Source organism: Lissotriton vulgaris, chromosome 10, assembly GCF_964263255.1.
Source record: "Lissotriton vulgaris chromosome 10, aLisVul1.2, whole genome shotgun sequence".
In the NCBI taxonomy this organism is placed as follows: domain Eukaryota; kingdom Metazoa; phylum Chordata; class Amphibia; order Caudata; family Salamandridae; genus Lissotriton; species Lissotriton vulgaris.
In genome coordinates, this window is record NC_141698.1 from 1,027,348,056 (window position 1) to 1,027,367,516 (window position 19,461).

General features: G+C 43.5%; 1 protein-coding gene across 1 annotated transcript in view; it reads right to left on the reverse strand.

Annotated features, from left to right (window-relative positions):
* Positions 1–19,461, reverse strand: part of MRPL3 (mitochondrial ribosomal protein L3) — a 271,984-nt gene that overhangs the window by 163,485 nt on the left and 89,038 nt on the right. Inside the window, exon 5 of the mRNA XM_086942066.1 lies at positions 10,756–10,855. Within this exon, the coding sequence (XP_086798192.1) occupies positions 10,756–10,855 (100 nt within the window). The remainder of the gene's footprint in view (positions 1–10,755; positions 10,856–19,461) is intronic.

Consider the following 19,461-nt stretch of genomic DNA (forward strand, 5'->3'; position numbering starts at 1 on the left):
CCCACCGACCTCAAGAACTTCTGCCCCATCCCGCTCCTGCCCTTTCCTGCCAAAGTCATCGAGAAGATCGCCAACAGACAGCTTGCCGCCTTCCTCGAGACGAATGGATCCCTCGACCCCTAGCAGTCCGGTTTCAGAGCCAACCACAGCACTGAGACCGCCCTCATCGCAGCCACCGACGACATCCGAGCCTTTCTCGACAACGGGGAAACAGCGGCACTCATCCTCCTGGACCTCTCCGCAGCGTTCGACACTGTCTGCCACCGCACCCTAGTCCAACGCCTCAGCAACACCGGCATCCAAGAGAAGGCACTGAAGTGGATCATCTCGTTCCTAGCTGGAAGAACACAGAGTCCGCCTCCCCCCGTTTCGTTCCGAGGCCACCGAAGTCATCTGTGGCGTCCCGCAAGGATCATCACTCAGCCCCACCCTCTTCAACGTGTACATGAGACCTCTTGCAGCCATCGCACGCCAACACAACCTCAACATCATCTCCCTCACCAGAGACCTCGACACTGCCAGAACCTGCCTCCACGAAGGGATGAAAGACGTCGCAGAGTGGATGAAGAACAGCCGCTTGAAACTAAACTCAGACAAGACGGAAGTCCTCATACTTGGACCATCACCCTCCGCCTGAGACGACTCCTGGGGGGCCCCCTGCCCTGGGCACCGCCCCCAAGCCGACAGACCACGCACGCAACCTTGGCTTCATCCTGGACTCCTCCCTCTCCATGACCAGACAAGTCAACGCCGTCTCCTCATCATGCTTCCACACCCTCCGCATGCTCCGCAAGATCTTCCGATGGATCCCGATCGAAACCAGGAAGACTGTCACCCAGGCCCTCGTCACCAGCCGGCTGGACTATGGAAACACCCTCTACGCCGGAACCACAGCCAAGCTACAGAAAAGACTACAACGCATCCAGAACGCCTCCGCCCGACTCATCCTAGACATCCCTCGACACAGCCACATCTCCGGCGACCTGAAGAACCTGCACTGGCTCCCAGTCAACAAGAGGATCACATTCAGGCTCCTCACCCACGCACACAAGTCTCTCCACAACCTGGGCCCCAAGTACCTCAACGTCCACCTGACCTTCCACACGCCGATCCGCTAGCCTCGCCCTCGCCGCCATACCACGCATCCGAAGAGCCACCGCAGGAAGCAGATCCTTCTCCTACCTGGCGGCCAAGACATGGAACTCCCTCCCCATCCACCTTCGACTGACCCAGGACCACCTCTCCTTCAGGACACAACTCAAGACCTAGCTGTTCGAGTAGTAGATGCCCCCTTCCCCCAAGCGCCTTGAGAACCTTCCGGGTGAGTAGTGCACTATACAAGTGTTATGATTGATTGATTGATTGATACGTACCATACCAACCAATATAATGGCTCAATATGATGGTGAAGACAAATATAGGTAGATTTTCTATAGACGTATTTGTCCCAGAAGTCACAGAAAGCCAAAAGAGTGTAATTATGGTTTAACCGATGCAGGACGTTATAGTCAAACTCACATCCACAATGATCAGTGTCTTGTTTGCCACAGGTTGACGCGGCTTAATGAAGAAGAGAAACAGCCTGCATAATTTGCAATGAGAGTAAGAAAACAGGAATGAAAGATGTGTGGCTATAGGTGAGAGATTGGATTGTTGGGAGTATAAGCCCTTCTCAAGCAAAAGCCACAATCCCTGTCAGGATGAACCACAAACGGTCACTAAATTAACCTGTGCTTAACGCTCGGGTAGCTTGACACAAAAGCAGTCAGGTTTAACTTAGAGGCCTTGGGGAAAGTATTTATGCAGCACACAAACAATAATAAAGTGAATACAGAACAAGAGAAAAGTCCGAAACCAATTTAGAAAAATAGAGAAAATTTTAATAAGTTATTTGACACAAAAGCAACAAAAATCCAATTAGTAGAACCAAGGAAAACATTTTTAAAGGTTTAGGTAAAAATAATGCTTTAAAACACAAAGTGCCAACTATGGTTATCAGGTCCCACCAGACTATGACCAAGTTACACGTTCAGGCCGATCATGGTGGAGCACAGGCAAAATATAGGGACCAGGTTAAGCCCGCTGAGAATTGTACCTTATGTCTTTTATATGGGGCATTGCGCTGTGTAGCGACAGTTCCGAGGAGCATTGCAGGGTCCTGCGTTGAGTTGCATTGCACTGCGTCGGCTGCAAAGCAGAGCAGCGAGGGCTTCGTCAGTAGGGGTCGGTTCTGATGGGGACCATAGCTTCTAAAACAAAGCTCCTTTATCCCCACTTCTAAGGGACCAGTTGGGGGTTAGGACTCAGCAGCCAAAGTCCAGGTACATGTTAAAGATGATCAGAGCCTTTTCTGTCTCAGGGGCTTTGATTAAGAGCCAGCCAACCAACCAACCTTTGGAGTCACTCTGGTGGTCCAGGGCTCAAGGTGCAGGTCCAGTCCTTCTTCCCCAGTTATCCAGCAAGCAGAGCATATAGGCGGTCCTTCCATCAGCAGAGCAGTCCTTCTGAGTCTTCCACACATCCAGACGTGATCTGAAGAGTGGGTTTGACAGTCCCCTTTTTATACCTGATGCCTTCTCAGAATTGTCTGGAAGTTTCTATATTGCAGCCCTAGCCCCAGCCTGCCTAGCGTGAAATCCTTTAAGCAGGATCCAGCCTATTGGTGATCAAAAGTGGGGCTGAGCACAGGTCTGTGCCCCTCCAACATGCCTGAGAAGGCCCATCCAGGCACACCTATACCCTCTATTGTGTGGCTGTCTGGGAATAATATACAAAAGGCCATCTGTTACTCTCACCTAGTCATGTGACCTATGAACAGGCACCAAAGGGCCAGGCCTCAAAAATGCCAACTTTCTAAATGTCAATCACAGTTTCCTCAGTTTGATGCTCCGCTAAGAACCCTAAAATAAGTTAAGGGGTTCGAAACGCGCAAACCAACATACCACCAGGGAGGCCCTCTTCCGTTTCTGCAAAAAATAATGTGACTTTAAAGGGGACCCTAAGGTTACTGTGTTGGACTGAGTTGGAAGGCGCCTTGGTCAAGCCCCCAAATTAACAGAACTAGTTTAGCATGACCCCTGGTGTGTTATACAACCGAAAGTGAGCCTAAAATATTTGTTGAGTTACTTGCTGCTTGCTGCTTTTTGAAAATTGTTGGAACTGGGATATGTTCTTGCACTGTTATTCCTTTTTTTCTTGTGTTGCTGTGGCAACCCAGGTCTTGTATATCGTGTTAAGGTATTGTTTGCAATATGTGAAAAAAAGCATTTTTGAACGTGTGCGCCAACAACCGTTGTGTTGATGCTTTAAAAAACATTGGCTGAAACAACTGTTTGAACCACTAGTTAATATAAACAATTCGATCATGTTAACTAAACAGCCATGATCTGAGAAACAAAAATAATTCTGAGAAGTTGTGTCAGTACTGGTATTCTGTGGTGACTGTTTATTTTGCAGTGGCCTAGCCTTGCTGACAAACAAAATAGGCCTAAACCCCCTTTTTCTGTACACAACTTTCTTAAAGTAGCATTTTTAAAATTGTGACTTCAAATCAGACTTTACCATTAAAGAGGATTTTAAATTACAATTCCTCAGACACAAACATGACATTCCTACCAACTCCCAATCAAACGCTTGCACTTCTTAAATGTAATAAGATTATCCTATGGGAGAGGTAGGTCTTGCAGTAGTGCAGAATGAGTTTAAGAGTTTTTCACTATTAGGACAGGTCTAACATTTTAATAACAATGTGTCCTATCGGCTGTTTTGGGCCTACCTTACGGATGACTTGTATTTATTAAAAAGTGAGTTTTAGGCTTGGCAGATGGGCTATTTTTCTAGAAATTTTTTTGTCAGATTACAAAGCTAAACACAATTTAATTTTTGAAACTATTTTAATGGGGGATTTTAATACACATTTATGTGAGTTACACTGTCAAATAGAAGATGATTTTGGGCCCCCGGGCGTGGTGCTCTCACATTTTGAGCATAATATACATGGTAACGCCTTGGAAGAATTTTTAGCCTCCATGAATTTAAGCGAGCCGGAGGTAAATGAAGAAGGTGACAGGACCATAACCTTCAAGGGATCTGAACATGGATCGGTGATTGACTATATATTCGTCTCACATTGGGTCCTGTCGTGCTCGTTGTCATATAAAGCCATTTTATCTGCCTTTAGTGACCACAATCCGGTTACTTTGGAGGTGCGCCTAGATTTGGAGGAAGGAAGAGGCCCACGAGACTCACTGAATCTGGAACTGGGACCCTTGAGAGCTAAGGATCAGGGTAGGAGGTTGAGGTGGTCAAGGGTGGTCCCTGAGGAATTTTATGACGACTTCTTTAGGAAGACTAATGATCTTCTGGGTACCTGTCTTGACTCGTCCGCCCATAGCACCGCTATAATTGAGGCTTATACCGCTATTTGTCAGCAGGTTGCCGATGACCTGAGGTTAAAAAAAGGGAAAACTTCAGCTAAGGTGGAAAGGTGGTTCGACAAAAACTGTTCACAAGCCCATAGCGCCCTACTTAAGGAGCTTAAGCGCAAACCAAGAAATAAGGAAGTAGTCCGGGCCTTAAGGAAAGAATATAAAAAGTCAATTGAGGCTCGGAAGAAAGAAATTAAGGAAGAGGCTTGGGAAAAACTCCTCTCTGTTGAAGTATTGCGTGACAGTAGTAAATTTTGGTCTACTGTTAACCATTAATTCTTCTCGGAGGACAGTAACTCGGCGCTTGACTGTGTCATCCCTGATAAAAATGGTTAACACACTTCAGGGGGATTTATGAGCTGGACTCTTGCTCACTGGGACAGGAATATATTCCTAACCCTGCAGGAACACCCATTATTTTTGAAAAGACGGAGGTTGAAAAGGCCATACGGGACATGTCAAAAAATAAAGCACCGGGTCCCAACGGGGTGCCAGCTGACTTTTATGGCCATTTCCCCCAATTTTGGGCTGGTATTTTATGTAACGTATTTAATGCTATAATTGTTGGCAGGGTCCCTGGTTCTTGGCTGACCTCAGTCATTGTGCCGGTGTTCAAAAAGGGGGACAGAGGGGACCCCACCTGTTACCGCCCCATCTCCCTGATACACTCATCCGTGAAAATCTTGGGGAGGGTCGTGTTAGGGAGACTTAGGGAGTGGTTAGACGGCAGGGGGGTCCTGTCTGACTTCCAATATGGTTTTAGGAGTAACAGAAGTACTCTGGATCAGTGCTTAAATCTCCAGCTCTTGATTGGCAAGTACACGGTAGCCAAGGAGGGGTCCTTATTTCTGGGATTTATGGACCTCTCCTCAGCATTTGACTTAGTCAATCGGTCAAAACTGTGGACCATCTTAATAGAAATTGGTGTTGATCCTGCATTAGTAAACTTCCTAGCGGTTCTCCACTCTGATCTATCCGCAACAGTTAGAGTAAATCATGAAGGAAGGGTCACAAGCCATTTTAGCTCTAGGAGGGGCGTGAGACAGGGCTGCATTCTGGCCCCCCTACTATTTACTCTGTATATTAATGCTTTGGGGGGGTGCCTTATGCAAGTGACCAAGGATGTGCCGCATATAGGGGACTCTTTGATACCGGTCCTCCTCTATGCGGACGACGCGGTTCTTCTTGCAAGGACGGGAAATGGTCTGCAAAGACTATTGGACTCCTTTGGTGAGTTCATGGAGTCCCTGGATTTAAAAGTCAACATCAAAAAATCACATGTCATGGTGGTAGGTAAACATTGTGGACCGCGAACAAAGAAAATTTTTCTCTGTAATTATAAGGCTATTTCCAGGGTCCCAATGTTTACATACCTAGGGGTTTTATTTGACCAAAGGGGGTCATGGAGACCTCAACAGCTCCAAAAAAGTAATGCGCTCACTAGGTCATCCTCTGCTGTGTTGGCATTTGCAAAACAATTAGGAGCGAAACCAATTAAGGCTCTTCTTAACATCTACAAATCCAAATGTCTTGCTATAGCGACATATGGCTCTTGTATTTGGGGATACACCGCCCACACTAAAATCCAATCATGTGAAAATAAGTTCTTAAGATCATTGCTGGGTCTTCCACATTCCTCTCCTACTTACTCAGTGCATACTGAGCTGGGAGTAGGATATGTGACGGACCATCTCAGATTGGCACCTCTCATTTGCTGGGCTAAGACCTGGCTTAATCAGGAAATATCATTAAACCACCAAATCCTGACGGACTGTATTGCACTAGACAGGGCTATTTCTATCCCTTGGTTGTCGTATCTTAAAACAATGTTTACGCAACTAGGACGCCCTGAGATCTATACCACCCCCAACTGTATTACTAAAGAGGACGTTGGGTGGATAAAGGTACACTTCCTGAACATGCTCAGTATGGAAAGAGAGGAGCAGGAGCTTAAGAAAGTTTCTGTAAGGGCAAATTTTTTACTATCAACATCGCCATCAACTGAACCTTATCTGATTATTGTGAATCGCCCCTTTCATAGACAGCTCCTAACGAGGTTTCGTTTTGATATGATATTTTTAACTCTGGGTGATTTTCCATCCTGGGGCAAGCCGGAAGCCTGTAACCCTTGTAAATGTGACAACTTTTCAAATCAGGATACGCTACATTTTGTCATGTTTTGTGACTTTTATAAAGAAATGAGAGACAAATACTTGTTACCATTGTTGAATGAGGCTGGCTTTATACAAGTCAGACCAGCTCTCTTATACTTACAAATGTTAAGCTGTCCTCGGGTCATGTTTTGTGTTGCGAGCTTTCTGGTGGCTGCTGTTCGGAAAAAGAAATCTTTAGTCTTCCCTTGTCTTCCTGGCACTTAGCACTTTGGATATAAATATGACAAGAGCAGGCTTCCCAGTTGTTTTAAGTGATGAAATGTATATTATGTCCTTAGGAATTATCTGTAGTGTAAATAATGTTTTTAGTTTGATTTTTAATGAAAGTGTGTTTTTATGTAAACGGACATCTGAACGTATTGTGATCTATGTACATCCTACTTACACTGTATTTAACTATGTGTATATATTTGTATATATGTTCATGATTGTCTTTTTATGATTTTTAATAATCGAAATAAAATGCTGGCAGTGTAAAACTGCTGGCAGGCTGCAATGGCAGACTTGAGACATGCTATGTTTTACAGGGCAACTTAAGAGGGTGGCACAATAAGTGTTGCAGGCTCACCAGTAGCATTGAATTTACAGGCCCCTTTTCAAGTCAGACATAAGATTCTCACCTATGTTTCCACAGGAACGTCATGGATTTGAAGTAAGGTCCACAACATCCCCAAATCACCTATTGCTCCAGACACTATCAAGGCAACAAGGAGGCAATGGTAACCCAGGGAAGAAGGGAAAAAAACCAAGGAATAAAGGGGAAGAAATTCCACGTTGTCACTCAAAATCACAGGACCCGTCTGGATAAGGCAATGGGCTGTAGGCAGGAGAGTCTCAGCACATAAGTTAGAGGAAAGAAATATAAATCTACTTGCTTTTATATCTTGTTGTTTTTCTTGATCCCCTACCTTAAGGTTTCCCTTCTTCAGTAAACTGGGTGGTAACATGTAACAGTGGTTAGAGCAGTATCTGGTGCTATTCTCTTAGAGTAGCATGAAAAAACAATCCCCCTAGTAACTCTTTAACAATTTAAATGATGCAAAATACATACTCCTTAAATTCAGGTAATATTAATGCCCTCCATGCTTCTTTTTAGATTCCAAAAAAGAAAAGAGCTGGTCCTCACAGCGCAAGAGCCCAGAATCAGGTAAGTGAAGCAAATAATAAGAAATAACATGGCAGCGCAGGAGCGCTGTTACCATGTAAACCAAAATGCTGCGTAGTCTTATTCGGTCTTTCATTCTCTTTTATAATTGCAGGTTCGAAGTCCGCAGGTATGCCAGGAGGAGACGCCACAACAGGAACGAAGTCCACAGAAGAGCTGGGAGAAGACGCCTGGAAACACGCCTAACACAACCCGAGTAAAACGCGACAAGCGCGACAACCCGGAAGACAACAGGTGAGACTGGAAAGTTTCCAAAGCGCTAGAAAACGAAGCGCTGCTGCTTGCGAAAGGCTGGGTTTTAACTCGTTCGACCTATTCCCCCACATGCGCATTAAAGACTGGCGGCCATTTTAGTAGTTTGTTGTTCCCGTCCTCGCGCAATCACGACAAGATATGCATGTAATGTAATGGGCTTGTCCGCAATGTCACCATACAGAACTAACCACAAACTTTCAATTCCTTACGAAATCCTCACAGAAGGTTAGAAAGTTATTCTTCGATCTCCACTTGAAAGAAATAGAGTCTCCACACAGCACTGAATGGTAACGATAGCAAAGCTTGTTCAGATGGGCTCATGGCACAAACATGTGTTAAGGTTTCCAAGAAATAGTCTGATTACGCAAGAATGAGCATTAACAAGACTGCAGCCTCTTTCCACAGCACATAAATATTAAATGACAAAGGGTTTTTTCTTTATATCACTTTAAACTTGAAGCATTTGTCTTCTGGTCCGGAATTATGAGCAGCAATGTAACCAGGTCTTGAATTTGCTGCTGTACCTAGTCCTATAGCTATACCTTTGGATTTGAGCATACAGTATCTAATATAAGATTCTACATAAAGAGTATATGGCCCAGATAGCACTAGCAAAGAAAACCTATCTGGGAACGAAAATTAACCTAGCTGGAAATTCACACAAAAAACTCTATTCAATAGTAAGGGAATTTACGAACCCTTCAGCCTGTCAACCCCCTATCATGGAATCCCAAGAATGGGTCGATACACTTTCCTTTTACTTTAGAGATAAAATTAATGATATACATAACTCTTTTCCTGCTACAAACATTTCTACCAGGGCCCCAACCATTGATAATTCTGAACACACTGAACCTATACCCTCACATAAGACTCTAAAAGAATTTAACACCATATCTGAGGAAAGATTGGAGACATAATGAGGAAAACTAAGTCTGGCTCTCCTAGCGATCCAGCGTCAGCTCAAATTTTAGCTAAAATTGCTCCAGCCTTAATCACTGAATTAAGTTAAATTTTTAACCTATCACTAGTTCAAGCCACTTTTCCAGCAATCTGGAAAGAAGCCACAGTAAGACCTATTTTTAAAAGAAATAACGCTGATCCCAAACAACCTGTTAGCTACCGTCCCATCTCTCTCTTGCCTTTTTTTAGGTAAGATGATGGAGTCACTTATTAATAAACAATTAACTGAACATCTAGAAGATAATAAATTATTAGATCCGTCAGTCAGGCTTTAGGGCCGCCCACAGTACGGAGACTGCCGTCCTGGAGGTAGTAGGTAACATCCGCATGGCAATGGATGCGAAACAATCAGCCATTCTGATCTTGCTTGACCGGTTGGCGGCCTTCGACACCATCTCACACAGCATCCTTTTGGAAAGGCTGCATGAGATTGGTGTCGAGGGTCTAGCCCACAGGTGGATCCAGAGCTACCTCTCGGGAAGAAAATCTAGAGTTAAAATTGGCCCTTTTTCATCTGACCATGCTGAAAATGACAAAGGCGATCCGCAGGGCTCTATATTGAGCCCAACGTTATTCAATATCTACCTATTTCCATTAGCCAAGATAATTAAAGATCATGGGTTCGATACGGTTTCATATGCCGACGATACCCAAATCCTAATTACTCTCGGCCCTAATATCATAGACACCAAACACAGATTTAAACAGTGTATGGTGTCAATTCAAGAATGGATGACAAATAACTACCTCATGCTGAATGCCGGAAAAACCGAAATCATTTTATTTGGTAGGGCAAACATAATCTGGTCAGAAGAATGGTGGCCTACGTCTCTGGGTTCGTGTCCGGCACCAAAAAACACCATCAGAAACCTTGGTATAACCATTGACCATAAACTGACCATGGCTTGCCATATAAATAAAACCGTGCATACAAGCATTGGACTGATGCGCAACCTCAGAAAGGTCTTTAAATGGATACCGCTGGCATCACGTAAACCCCTTGTCCAGGGGCTCATATCAGTCGTTTGGATTATGGCAACTCATTGCTGGTGGACGTTAATGAAAGCCTCTTAACCAAGCTTCAGACTCTTCAGAATGCGGCGGCCAGGCTGACCCTTGATCTTCCACACCGCACCCCTTCAGCCCCATGTCTGAAAAAACTTCACTGGCTGCCAATCAGAAAACGCATTAAATTCAAAGTTTGCTGCCTGGTCCATAAATCTTTGTATGGACAGGGTCCACAGTACCTGATGCAAAAGCTCCGAGGTTACTGTCCAGGAAGAACTCTTAGATCATCAATAAACATCTTTTAACAGTCCCTAAAGTCCGAACAGTCAGAAATGGAGACAGAAGTTTCTCTAAAATTGGCCCCGCCACTTGGAACGCACTAGCTTTATCCATCAGATGTGATCCTAATCATAAATCATTTAGAAAAATTGACCAAGATGTTCCATACTTTCCTTCTTCCTCTTTATCTGATTGTTTCTGCAGCGCTATGAGACCTTTGGTGATTTATGCGCTATACAAAACCAATTACATAAACATAAACATCTATATTTCAGTACATTAATATATACGCACATTAAAGCATGACTGGCAAAGAACACATCACTCTAAAAACATAGCATATAAGTTTCAAATTTGACATGGCACCGCCTCCCAGAATCTCAGATGCAAACATTACTGAAGTTACAACAGAATGACCTTCCTCTTTACAGGGTTCGAGCATATTCAGCCAACATTCATAAAGGTGAAGCATTTGATAGATTACCTGGTTTAAGTATGGCGTTGTCTGACACCCTAAAACGAGTGAGTTTCTGCTTGGGTGGCACCCCAGCCTCTCTGAACTGCTCAAGTGTCTCCTCACTCTTCTGCATAACACAAGAGAATTTGAAACAGACACCACTTAAAATTGAACGTCACAATAGCGACATAGTTAAAAGGCAATTCATGCAAATTCATATAAAAGAACATATACCGTCTAACATTGTTGACACTATCATATCAGATAATCTATAGACAAAACACCAACACAGGAACAGGGGTGGTGTTGGCCTCAATAATATATGAGGCAATGTGCCCTGAAGTAGATTAGATTTTGGTCCGTAAGAAACAAACAATTAAATACACCTTCTCGAGACAAGATATAAATTAGAAACCATGAAAGTTTATTAAAATGTTTTAGTTCATTACAAAAGGCAAAATAAGGTTATTTTTACAATAATTCAAACCAAAATCATGTATAGTGAATTACCAGAAGGCCCAAAAAATTGCAGACTTAAGTAATGCAGCATGAGGTCGGACTTCGGGTCTCCCTCAATGGAATTGCAAACTTCTCTAAGTCCAAAGAATGTCAATAAATCAATGCGAGTCTGCTTTCTAACACTCATGAAAGCAACACTAGCTCATCTGCAAAATGAGCCCAATTTAATAGGAAAATACACAGTAAAACAATCACAGTCAGCATGAGGTGACCGAAAGGTTACATAGACTCAGAAAATCACAATCCATACTAATATAATAAAGAGAGAGCCCAAACCTTTGAGGCGGGTAATCTCAGGAACCACAGCACCAATCACAACACCCAATACAGCGTTGGAAAGGGCAGTTGCAGCAGAAGGACATAGGCTATGCAGACGTCCACCATATACATTTAAAAAGGTAAAAGAACCGTGCCAGCAAAGTAGTACCTTGTGGGCGTGTCTGCGTTGTGCTGGGGGCGTGACAAACGCTGGGGGCGTGTGGTACATTCCGCCCTTCATGCCATGTCTCATATCGTGTGTTAACCCCACTCTGCTCCCTTTAAATACCCCTGCACCGCATAATCATAACCCACCCTTACTCCTTAAAATACCCGAACCCCCTTAAACACTAACCCATCTTAACCCTATAAATATACACTGTACCCCAAAACCCAAACTTATGCCTAAACCCTAAAAATACCCCTGTACCCCAAAACCCAAACCTAGCCCTGAACCCTATAAATACCCCTGTACCTCAAAACCCAATCCTACCCCTGAACCCTAAAAATACCCCTGTACCCCAAAACCCAAACCTAGCCCTGAACCCTATAAATACCCCTGTACCTCAAAACCCAAACCTACCCCTGAACCCTAAAAATACCCCTGTACCCCAAAACCCAAACCTAGCCCTGAACCCTAAAAATACCCATGTACCCCAAAACCCAACCCTACCCCTGAACCCTACAAATACCCCTGTAGCCCCAAACCTAGCCCTGAACCCTAAAAATACCCCTGTACCGCAAAACCCAAACCTACCCCTGAACCCCAAAATACCCCTGTACCCCAAACCTAGCCCTGAACCCTAAAAAGACCCCTGTACCCCAAAACCCAAACCTAGCCCTGAACCCTTAAAATACCCCTGTACCCCAAAACCCAAACGTACCCCTGATTCCTAAAAATACCCCTATACCCCAAACCTAGCCTTAACCCCCCTGTAACCCAAAACCCATATCTATCCCTAAACTCTAAAACTACCCCTGTACCCCATAACCCAAAACTATATCTGAACCCTTAAAATACCCAAACACCCCAAAACATATACCCCTATACCCATACTTACCTTATCCAAACATTTTTAAAAAAACATGCTTTTACCATTCATGCATTTACAACAAATTTCGTTGTAAATGTATGCGTGGTAAAAGCATATAAAATGTAATGCCATGCGTTATAATGGCATTGCAGAGTCATGGTACTTTCGTAATGAAAGTATGCGGAGTGATGGTATGCGGAAAGAAAGTTGCCGAATAATGGGTGTTTACCCTCCCCCGGTAAGTACATTGGTGGCACGGCGGCCCCCATCTCCAGCAACATACTCATATTTTTTCACCACCCATTTGAAAAATGCACAGGTCTCTCTCATTGATGGCCAGCACCGACATACACTTTTAGACACACCTCCCGCCACAAGTTCTAGAATTGCGAACTTTATAGCTGGGGAGCTACGTTCTAATCTCGGCATCAGCTCAACATCCTGTGATTCCAGGCAAATTGATTTGTCTCCCCGTGCCTACCACAAATGAATGTGTTCTTCTGTCATGTAAATTGTGCTCATGCCATGTTGTTGAGTTCGTGCTATATAATATTGCAAGGAAAAATAAAGTAGGGAAACTCGAGTGCTCACACTACTGAACGCGCACTCTTAAGTGCATCAGCAGTGCACTGTGAATCGGAGCGTTTCACAGGCCTGTCACAGATAAGAAATGCTATCAAAACGAAATCCTACAAAACATTATACTACTGGCCGGCAGCAATTCATACCCGAACAACGTCGGGACGGACTGCTAGTACAACATAAAAAGCAACAATATCCAACACATTCCCTAAATGAACAACAATGACTGCCCTTTTGCACTAATATCAACGGATGAGAGACTACAGGTCTAGTTACACATAATACAATGATAGACTTATAAAATTAAAAGGCCAACTCAGGTAGGCAGGAAAAAACGGGAGAAACCGTAACATTTAAGAGGAAAAGCTTCCTCTACAGCTTACAAAAATATTTTAATTCAAAGAGAACTAGAAGGGTTACAAAACGTATTCAATAATGAATGGATGGAGCTTGGGCCTAATTTGGCCAAGCCAAAACAAAAAACACAGTTCTGTAAAGTGGAAGAAAGTCGCTTTGGTTGGAAGTAATTCTCATCACTAAATTCTCTTTATTTATTCATTAAAAATCTTATGTAACAAACTGACTTGGTGGCATGAACACAGAGAGGGGGGAAAAGTACCTGCGGTATTGGAGTCATGGATGGTGATGTCATGCCTAGGGAGATCTTCAGTGATATGTATGTCATGCTGGAATCTTGATGGGGAGGGAGGAGCAGTTGGCCAGAGGAGCTGTTTGAAGCTGACTGGGAATCCTCTCTATGTTGGAATAAACAATGTTCTCCTCTACATCTCCACTATGGACTCATTCATGTCGTCCCTGCCAGAGGAGATTACTACAATGGTGTAGAAGGGGTTGTCTTCCAGAATACAAGGTTCCGATGTGTGTGGCACATTTTGCATTCCTCAGCTTTGATAGTAAGATTGGAACTATCCAACCTACCCAATACTGCCCTAAAGCGAGCATGGTGTTCTTCAAAATCCTTGCCAAAGACCAGGATATCATCTTGATACACATAGACACCCACAACCCCTTTGAAATGTGTGGCAACAATAAACAAGCATGTACAATGCAATGGTCTCGGCATTGTTAAAGTTAGAGCTATTGGCATTGCTCATGACATTATTTTTGTTTGTTTTTTTTTAAAAAAAATTTAAGAAACAGCATTGTCATTTACAATGTCAATAGCTTAATCTCTCTCAAATGCGAGACCTATTGCATTTGCACCGACACACACAAAGCCACTCACACGCACTGAGCCACCCACACAGAGCCACCATACAGAGCTACCTACACAGAGCTATTCACATAGATCAACCCACCCACAAATAGAGACACAAACACAGAGCTACCTACACCCACACATAGTTACTTACATACAGACAGAGCTATCCACGCATAGAGCCACCTACAAAAAAGCGACCCACACAGAGCCACCCACACAGAGCCACACACATACATACACACAGAGAGCGAGTGCTAGAGGGCCTGTGCTAGAGGGCGTGTGCTAGAGGGCGTGTGCTAGAGGGTGTGTGCTAGAGGGCATGTGCTAGAGGGCGTTTGCAGATTGGTTCTCACCTGCATGCTCACTTTCTCATCATCAGCTATTGCCAACTTATAGCTGGAAAGTGTAAAAAGTAAAGAAAAAAGAGAGGAGAGTGAAGAATTGACAGTGTGTAGTATATATGAAGTGTACTAAAGTATACTAGAGAGTGTGTTAGAGAGAGGGTGGTAGAGAGTGTTAGAGAGAGGGTGGTAGAGAGGGTGTGTTACAGAGCGTGTGTTACAGAGCGTGTGTTACAGAGCGTGTGTTACAGAGCGTGTGTTACAGAGCGTGTGTTACAGAGCGTGTGCTACAGAGCGTGTGCTACAGAGCGTGTGCTACAGAGCGTGTGCTACAGAGCGTGTGCTACAGAGCGTGTGCTACAGAGCGTGTGCTACAGAGCGTGTGCTACAGAGTGTGTGCTACAGAGCGTGTGCTACAGAGCGTGTGCTACAGAGCGTGTGCTACAGAGCGTGTGCTACAGAGTGTGTGCTACAGAGTGTGTGCTACTCCACACATATCAGCTCAAATTAAGTAGAATCCAAAGCAGACAAAACAGCCACTATGCAAGTCATGATGCGTGTAAGTGTGTTGTCACTGGAATTCTCTCCTTGTCGTGCGTTCCAACTTACACGCACATGTCTTGGTGTGACTGGAGCGCACTGCTTACTTGCTTTCTACAGTGGTAGACCCCATCTCCGTTGGCCCACGGAAGCATACTGCAACTAAATTGTAGTTTAAAACTCACGCTCACAGCAAAGCGTGTATAAATCACGCAGGTCCAATGTGTTTCCTTATTGTACTGATGTCTCCAAACTGGTTCCGCCTCAACCTTCTGTATGACCGTGCACACAGCCTTGGAAACTTTCCTATCTACATGCGCCAGGTTCAGTCGCAGAACAAAACTCGTCACCACTTGTTGAGTTAAGAATGATCAATATATCATAATAGGTCATTTACTCTTTACTGTTACAGCCACAACGACCACTGCATATACCTTCCTCTGTATAACTGCCACATTCAAATAACCCCAAGGCAACACAGCTTAGCTAATAATTCAAGATGACATACAACTATTCCAACACGAGACAGAAGACCACACTGGCTTACTTTGTAAAGGCTTGCTGAAGGGCCAATGAGAGGATTTCTCCTGGGGAGTTCCCCAGGAAGATACATTACTTCAGACAGTCGGACGAGGAAAGTTGAAGGGGAGATTAGACACAAAGTATCTTGTAAGGGGATGTACAAAATCTAAAATCCATAAGATCTAGCATACAGGTAGAAGAAAACTTTTTATCAAAGCTGACCACAATTTCTTGAATAGATTGTCAGACTAGTTCAAAAAAGCCAACTTCTCTTTCCTAGAAGGTTCGGAGGGAGTCCTATTCCACCCACTCAGGCTGCCATTACAGGAGCTCTCAAAAGACTTTAGAAGAAAAAGAGTGTTCTTCTGAATATCAATGCACATCAGCCAAGGGCTCAGACGAACCAAGAAGTGAAAGAGAGAATATCACTGAGTATCTCCAAAGCCAATGTGAGAGATAAAGTGGGGTGGGGTGAGGTGGCGGTTAAGAGTACGTATCTAAGTTAGCCTCTTTCGGCCTTACACGTCTTGAGAACTGTGGGGAAATTGTGATGTCAACTTCCGAGTAGGAGAGGGCCGTCACCACAGAATGTCTGAAGTTCACATAAAACCCATGGAAAGAGGTGGAGGGATCTACACTTTCCTTCGCCTCTGGAGAAACAGAATAAAGTTCAGGATTAGCTTTCATGGAAGAAGGCAGCAAGGTAGACCCGGATGTGTGAACAGTATACCAGCCTACCTACCTACCAATCTATCTTCTCCTCTGTATATACCAGATACTGATAAAAACCATAAGGTAGTTTGCAGAACTTAAAATAAACAAAAATAAACTAAATAACAAAGAAAAAATGTTTCTTCAAGAGCAAAAGCCAGAAAACTCTCAAGCAGCCATAAACACATTTTGAGCCAACGGATATTTTAGTGTCTAGCAAAAGGGATACAAATGTTATTAGTTTCACAGGGGAGTTTAATTACAAAGCACTCCTATTCAGAGCCTAATGGAAGCTAAAATGAGCATTGTAAGTTCCTTAAAATGTACTACAAACAATGTGGTACAAGCAAAATGAAAGGACAGCAAAATCTGTTCCCAAAGAAGTCTGGAGGAAAGACATGGGAAAAACCCCCACAACAGCAAGGAGAAATTTCAGTGAGTGCCTTAATAAGGAGTCCTGTGTCACCTTAGGAACAACCAAGCTTAAGAACTGAACAGGGTATCTGCAAGAAATATATGGCCTAAACTGAACTCTAGAAGATTTGTGGTGAGAAGACTTGAAGAAGGCTCCGAAAGGGCTCTTAGATGCTGGAGCAGTAAAAGTGGCAATGTCATGCCCCAAAAATAGATTGAACAAAGGCAGTCTTCAACCAGCGCTATCAAGGGCTACCCATAGCATGGGAAGATTTGTGCAAAGGAACCTCAACAACGGCCTTCTCCGGTGAGGGCTTGCAAATATCTGACATAGTCATAGACTGTGGGTATATATACACATCGAGTCCTGGACAAGGGCTTTCACTCAGATAGGGACTAATATAAGTTCCCAAGAATTGGTGAAGGAGAGAAATAGTACCTTAGGCACAACCCAGTAGAGAGATGTAATTCAATTTTTAAAAAAACGCTAATAGCCTAGTTAAGGCCATCAATTAACATCACAATTAACTACTTCGGTAAGTGCTTTGTGCATAATCCCATACCAGTAGGCAAATTGCTCAAAGGCACTGCAGGGGAAAACCTGCAAAGCACATGATCTAGTAATGCAAAGCATTTCAGGCAAGATCTAGTATAAAACCCCAAAAATAAAAGTGAGCTGTTGTGGACAGCTAATCTATGGTCTGATTAAGGCTCCATAAATTGAAAGAAATGCACTTCCGAGAACCCCCTAGGTAGAGCTTGAAGCAAGACCTCCGAGTACAGGGTAAAGTAGGGCTGATTGCTCGTATCAAATAGTGCGTACATACGGACTGCAAGCAAAGCAGTAAATACAAGGGTGCTAAATTGACTTAAAAGCTCCAGATTCTGGTAATGATATATTTGTAATCAATTGATTGCTGCAGAAGAGTCATTTCTTTTAACATACATACAAACAGATGTATGCATATTACGTTCACCAGTGTGTTTTCCTTCCAGACTATTTAGAATTAAATTCAAATATGTCCAATGCATTTCAAGCCATAGGAGGGCAAACTTGCTATCAGTTGTGAAAAAGAATGAACCAAGAGGGCCCACAGGCAAAAACTATGAAGTCAAACAATAGCTTCTTGATCAACATATCCCAAAACAATTTGACTATGGTGGAAGCAAGGCTTTTGAAAAAGGTACCCTCTTTCTACTAACATATAACACCTCAGCAATAGAGGTAGAAATTAGCATCTTGCAATTCATGACACAATTTTAAAACACTTTTTTTCAGCCGTCTGGAAGTTCACACACAAGAATCTCAAACAGGTTTGATAGAATTTCGAAAGAAATCCAAATGTATAACACCAACAAATAGAAGCAGAGCGTGACTGCCAGACTGACACCACTTACAGTGTCTAACTTGGAACCCTAGTAACGCTTCAAGTCTACTTCAAAGACCAGGAAGGCGGTCAGGGAGAGAGGAATTCATGGTTACATAATGTATCCATCAGAAACAGCCTTCATAGAGGCAGTTCATTTTCTCTTCTGATGAATATTTCCTAGCACAGATTCCTCATCTTGTTAATCAATACCAAAGCAATTCCCCCACCAAGGAATTTGGGTCTGATGAGTGGTGTTTACCACAGAAAGTCTCCAGGACTCCGAGCATACAAAATTACTTTTCATGAAGACTTCAGAATTGAGACAATAGTACCTAGTACAAAAATGGACAGATGTCCACATGGCTGCTGGGCAAAACAGAGATAACCGGAGCCAGGGCTTAGTCGTACCCTTTGCCCAAGTAAAATAAGCCCTTGAGCACTCAGGACAGTCCTTTATTGCCAAGGAATAACAGTTCGCTATCACGGTAACATGCATTTTTTAACAACCTTTCCTTCCTTTAAACCGCTGATTTGGGAGCTATCTGATTTGTGGACTGTTGTTTTTACCTAGATTGAGTTACATAGAGCAGTTTATTGTATTTAATCAAATTGGAAACCACAATTCTGGCTGTGTCTAAAGACTTCGAGCTAGTTAGCTCTGCAGCGCATGTCCAACTAGATCTCACAGCGGCCTTTAAATCAGTCTCCCTCTCTATCCTTTTAAGGATCTCCTTCATAAAGGCATCTGTAGGCCTTGGCTAGCTCAGCTCTTTTTTTAACCCAACCGGTCTATTTCGCCTCCTTTTCGGTCCTTTGCAACCACTGTTGGACCCAGGGTTCCTCGCTTAACCCCTTGCTATTTAATTTTTATAAAGCCCTCTGTTCTAATCAGATCCTTTGGCTTTGAGACTAAGTCCTATGCAGATGATACCCAAAAAGTGGCATCTATCTCAGACAGTCGCAATATACATTCTATTCAAGAACAGTTTTCTTCCTGCATGCCTGCACTGGCTACGTGGATGAACAACAACTGCTTCAAACTAAGCAGACCGGGAACATATTCTTCTGTCTGGAAATCAACGGACATCTTTTTGGGTGACCTTCCAAACTGGACCCTAGCCCCAGAACTTGCACTATAAATTTAGGTTTCTTCTTTAACTACGGTGTTTAGTTTTCGTCCCAAATCAATTGAAGCCTTCTGTTTCTTGATACTCTGAATC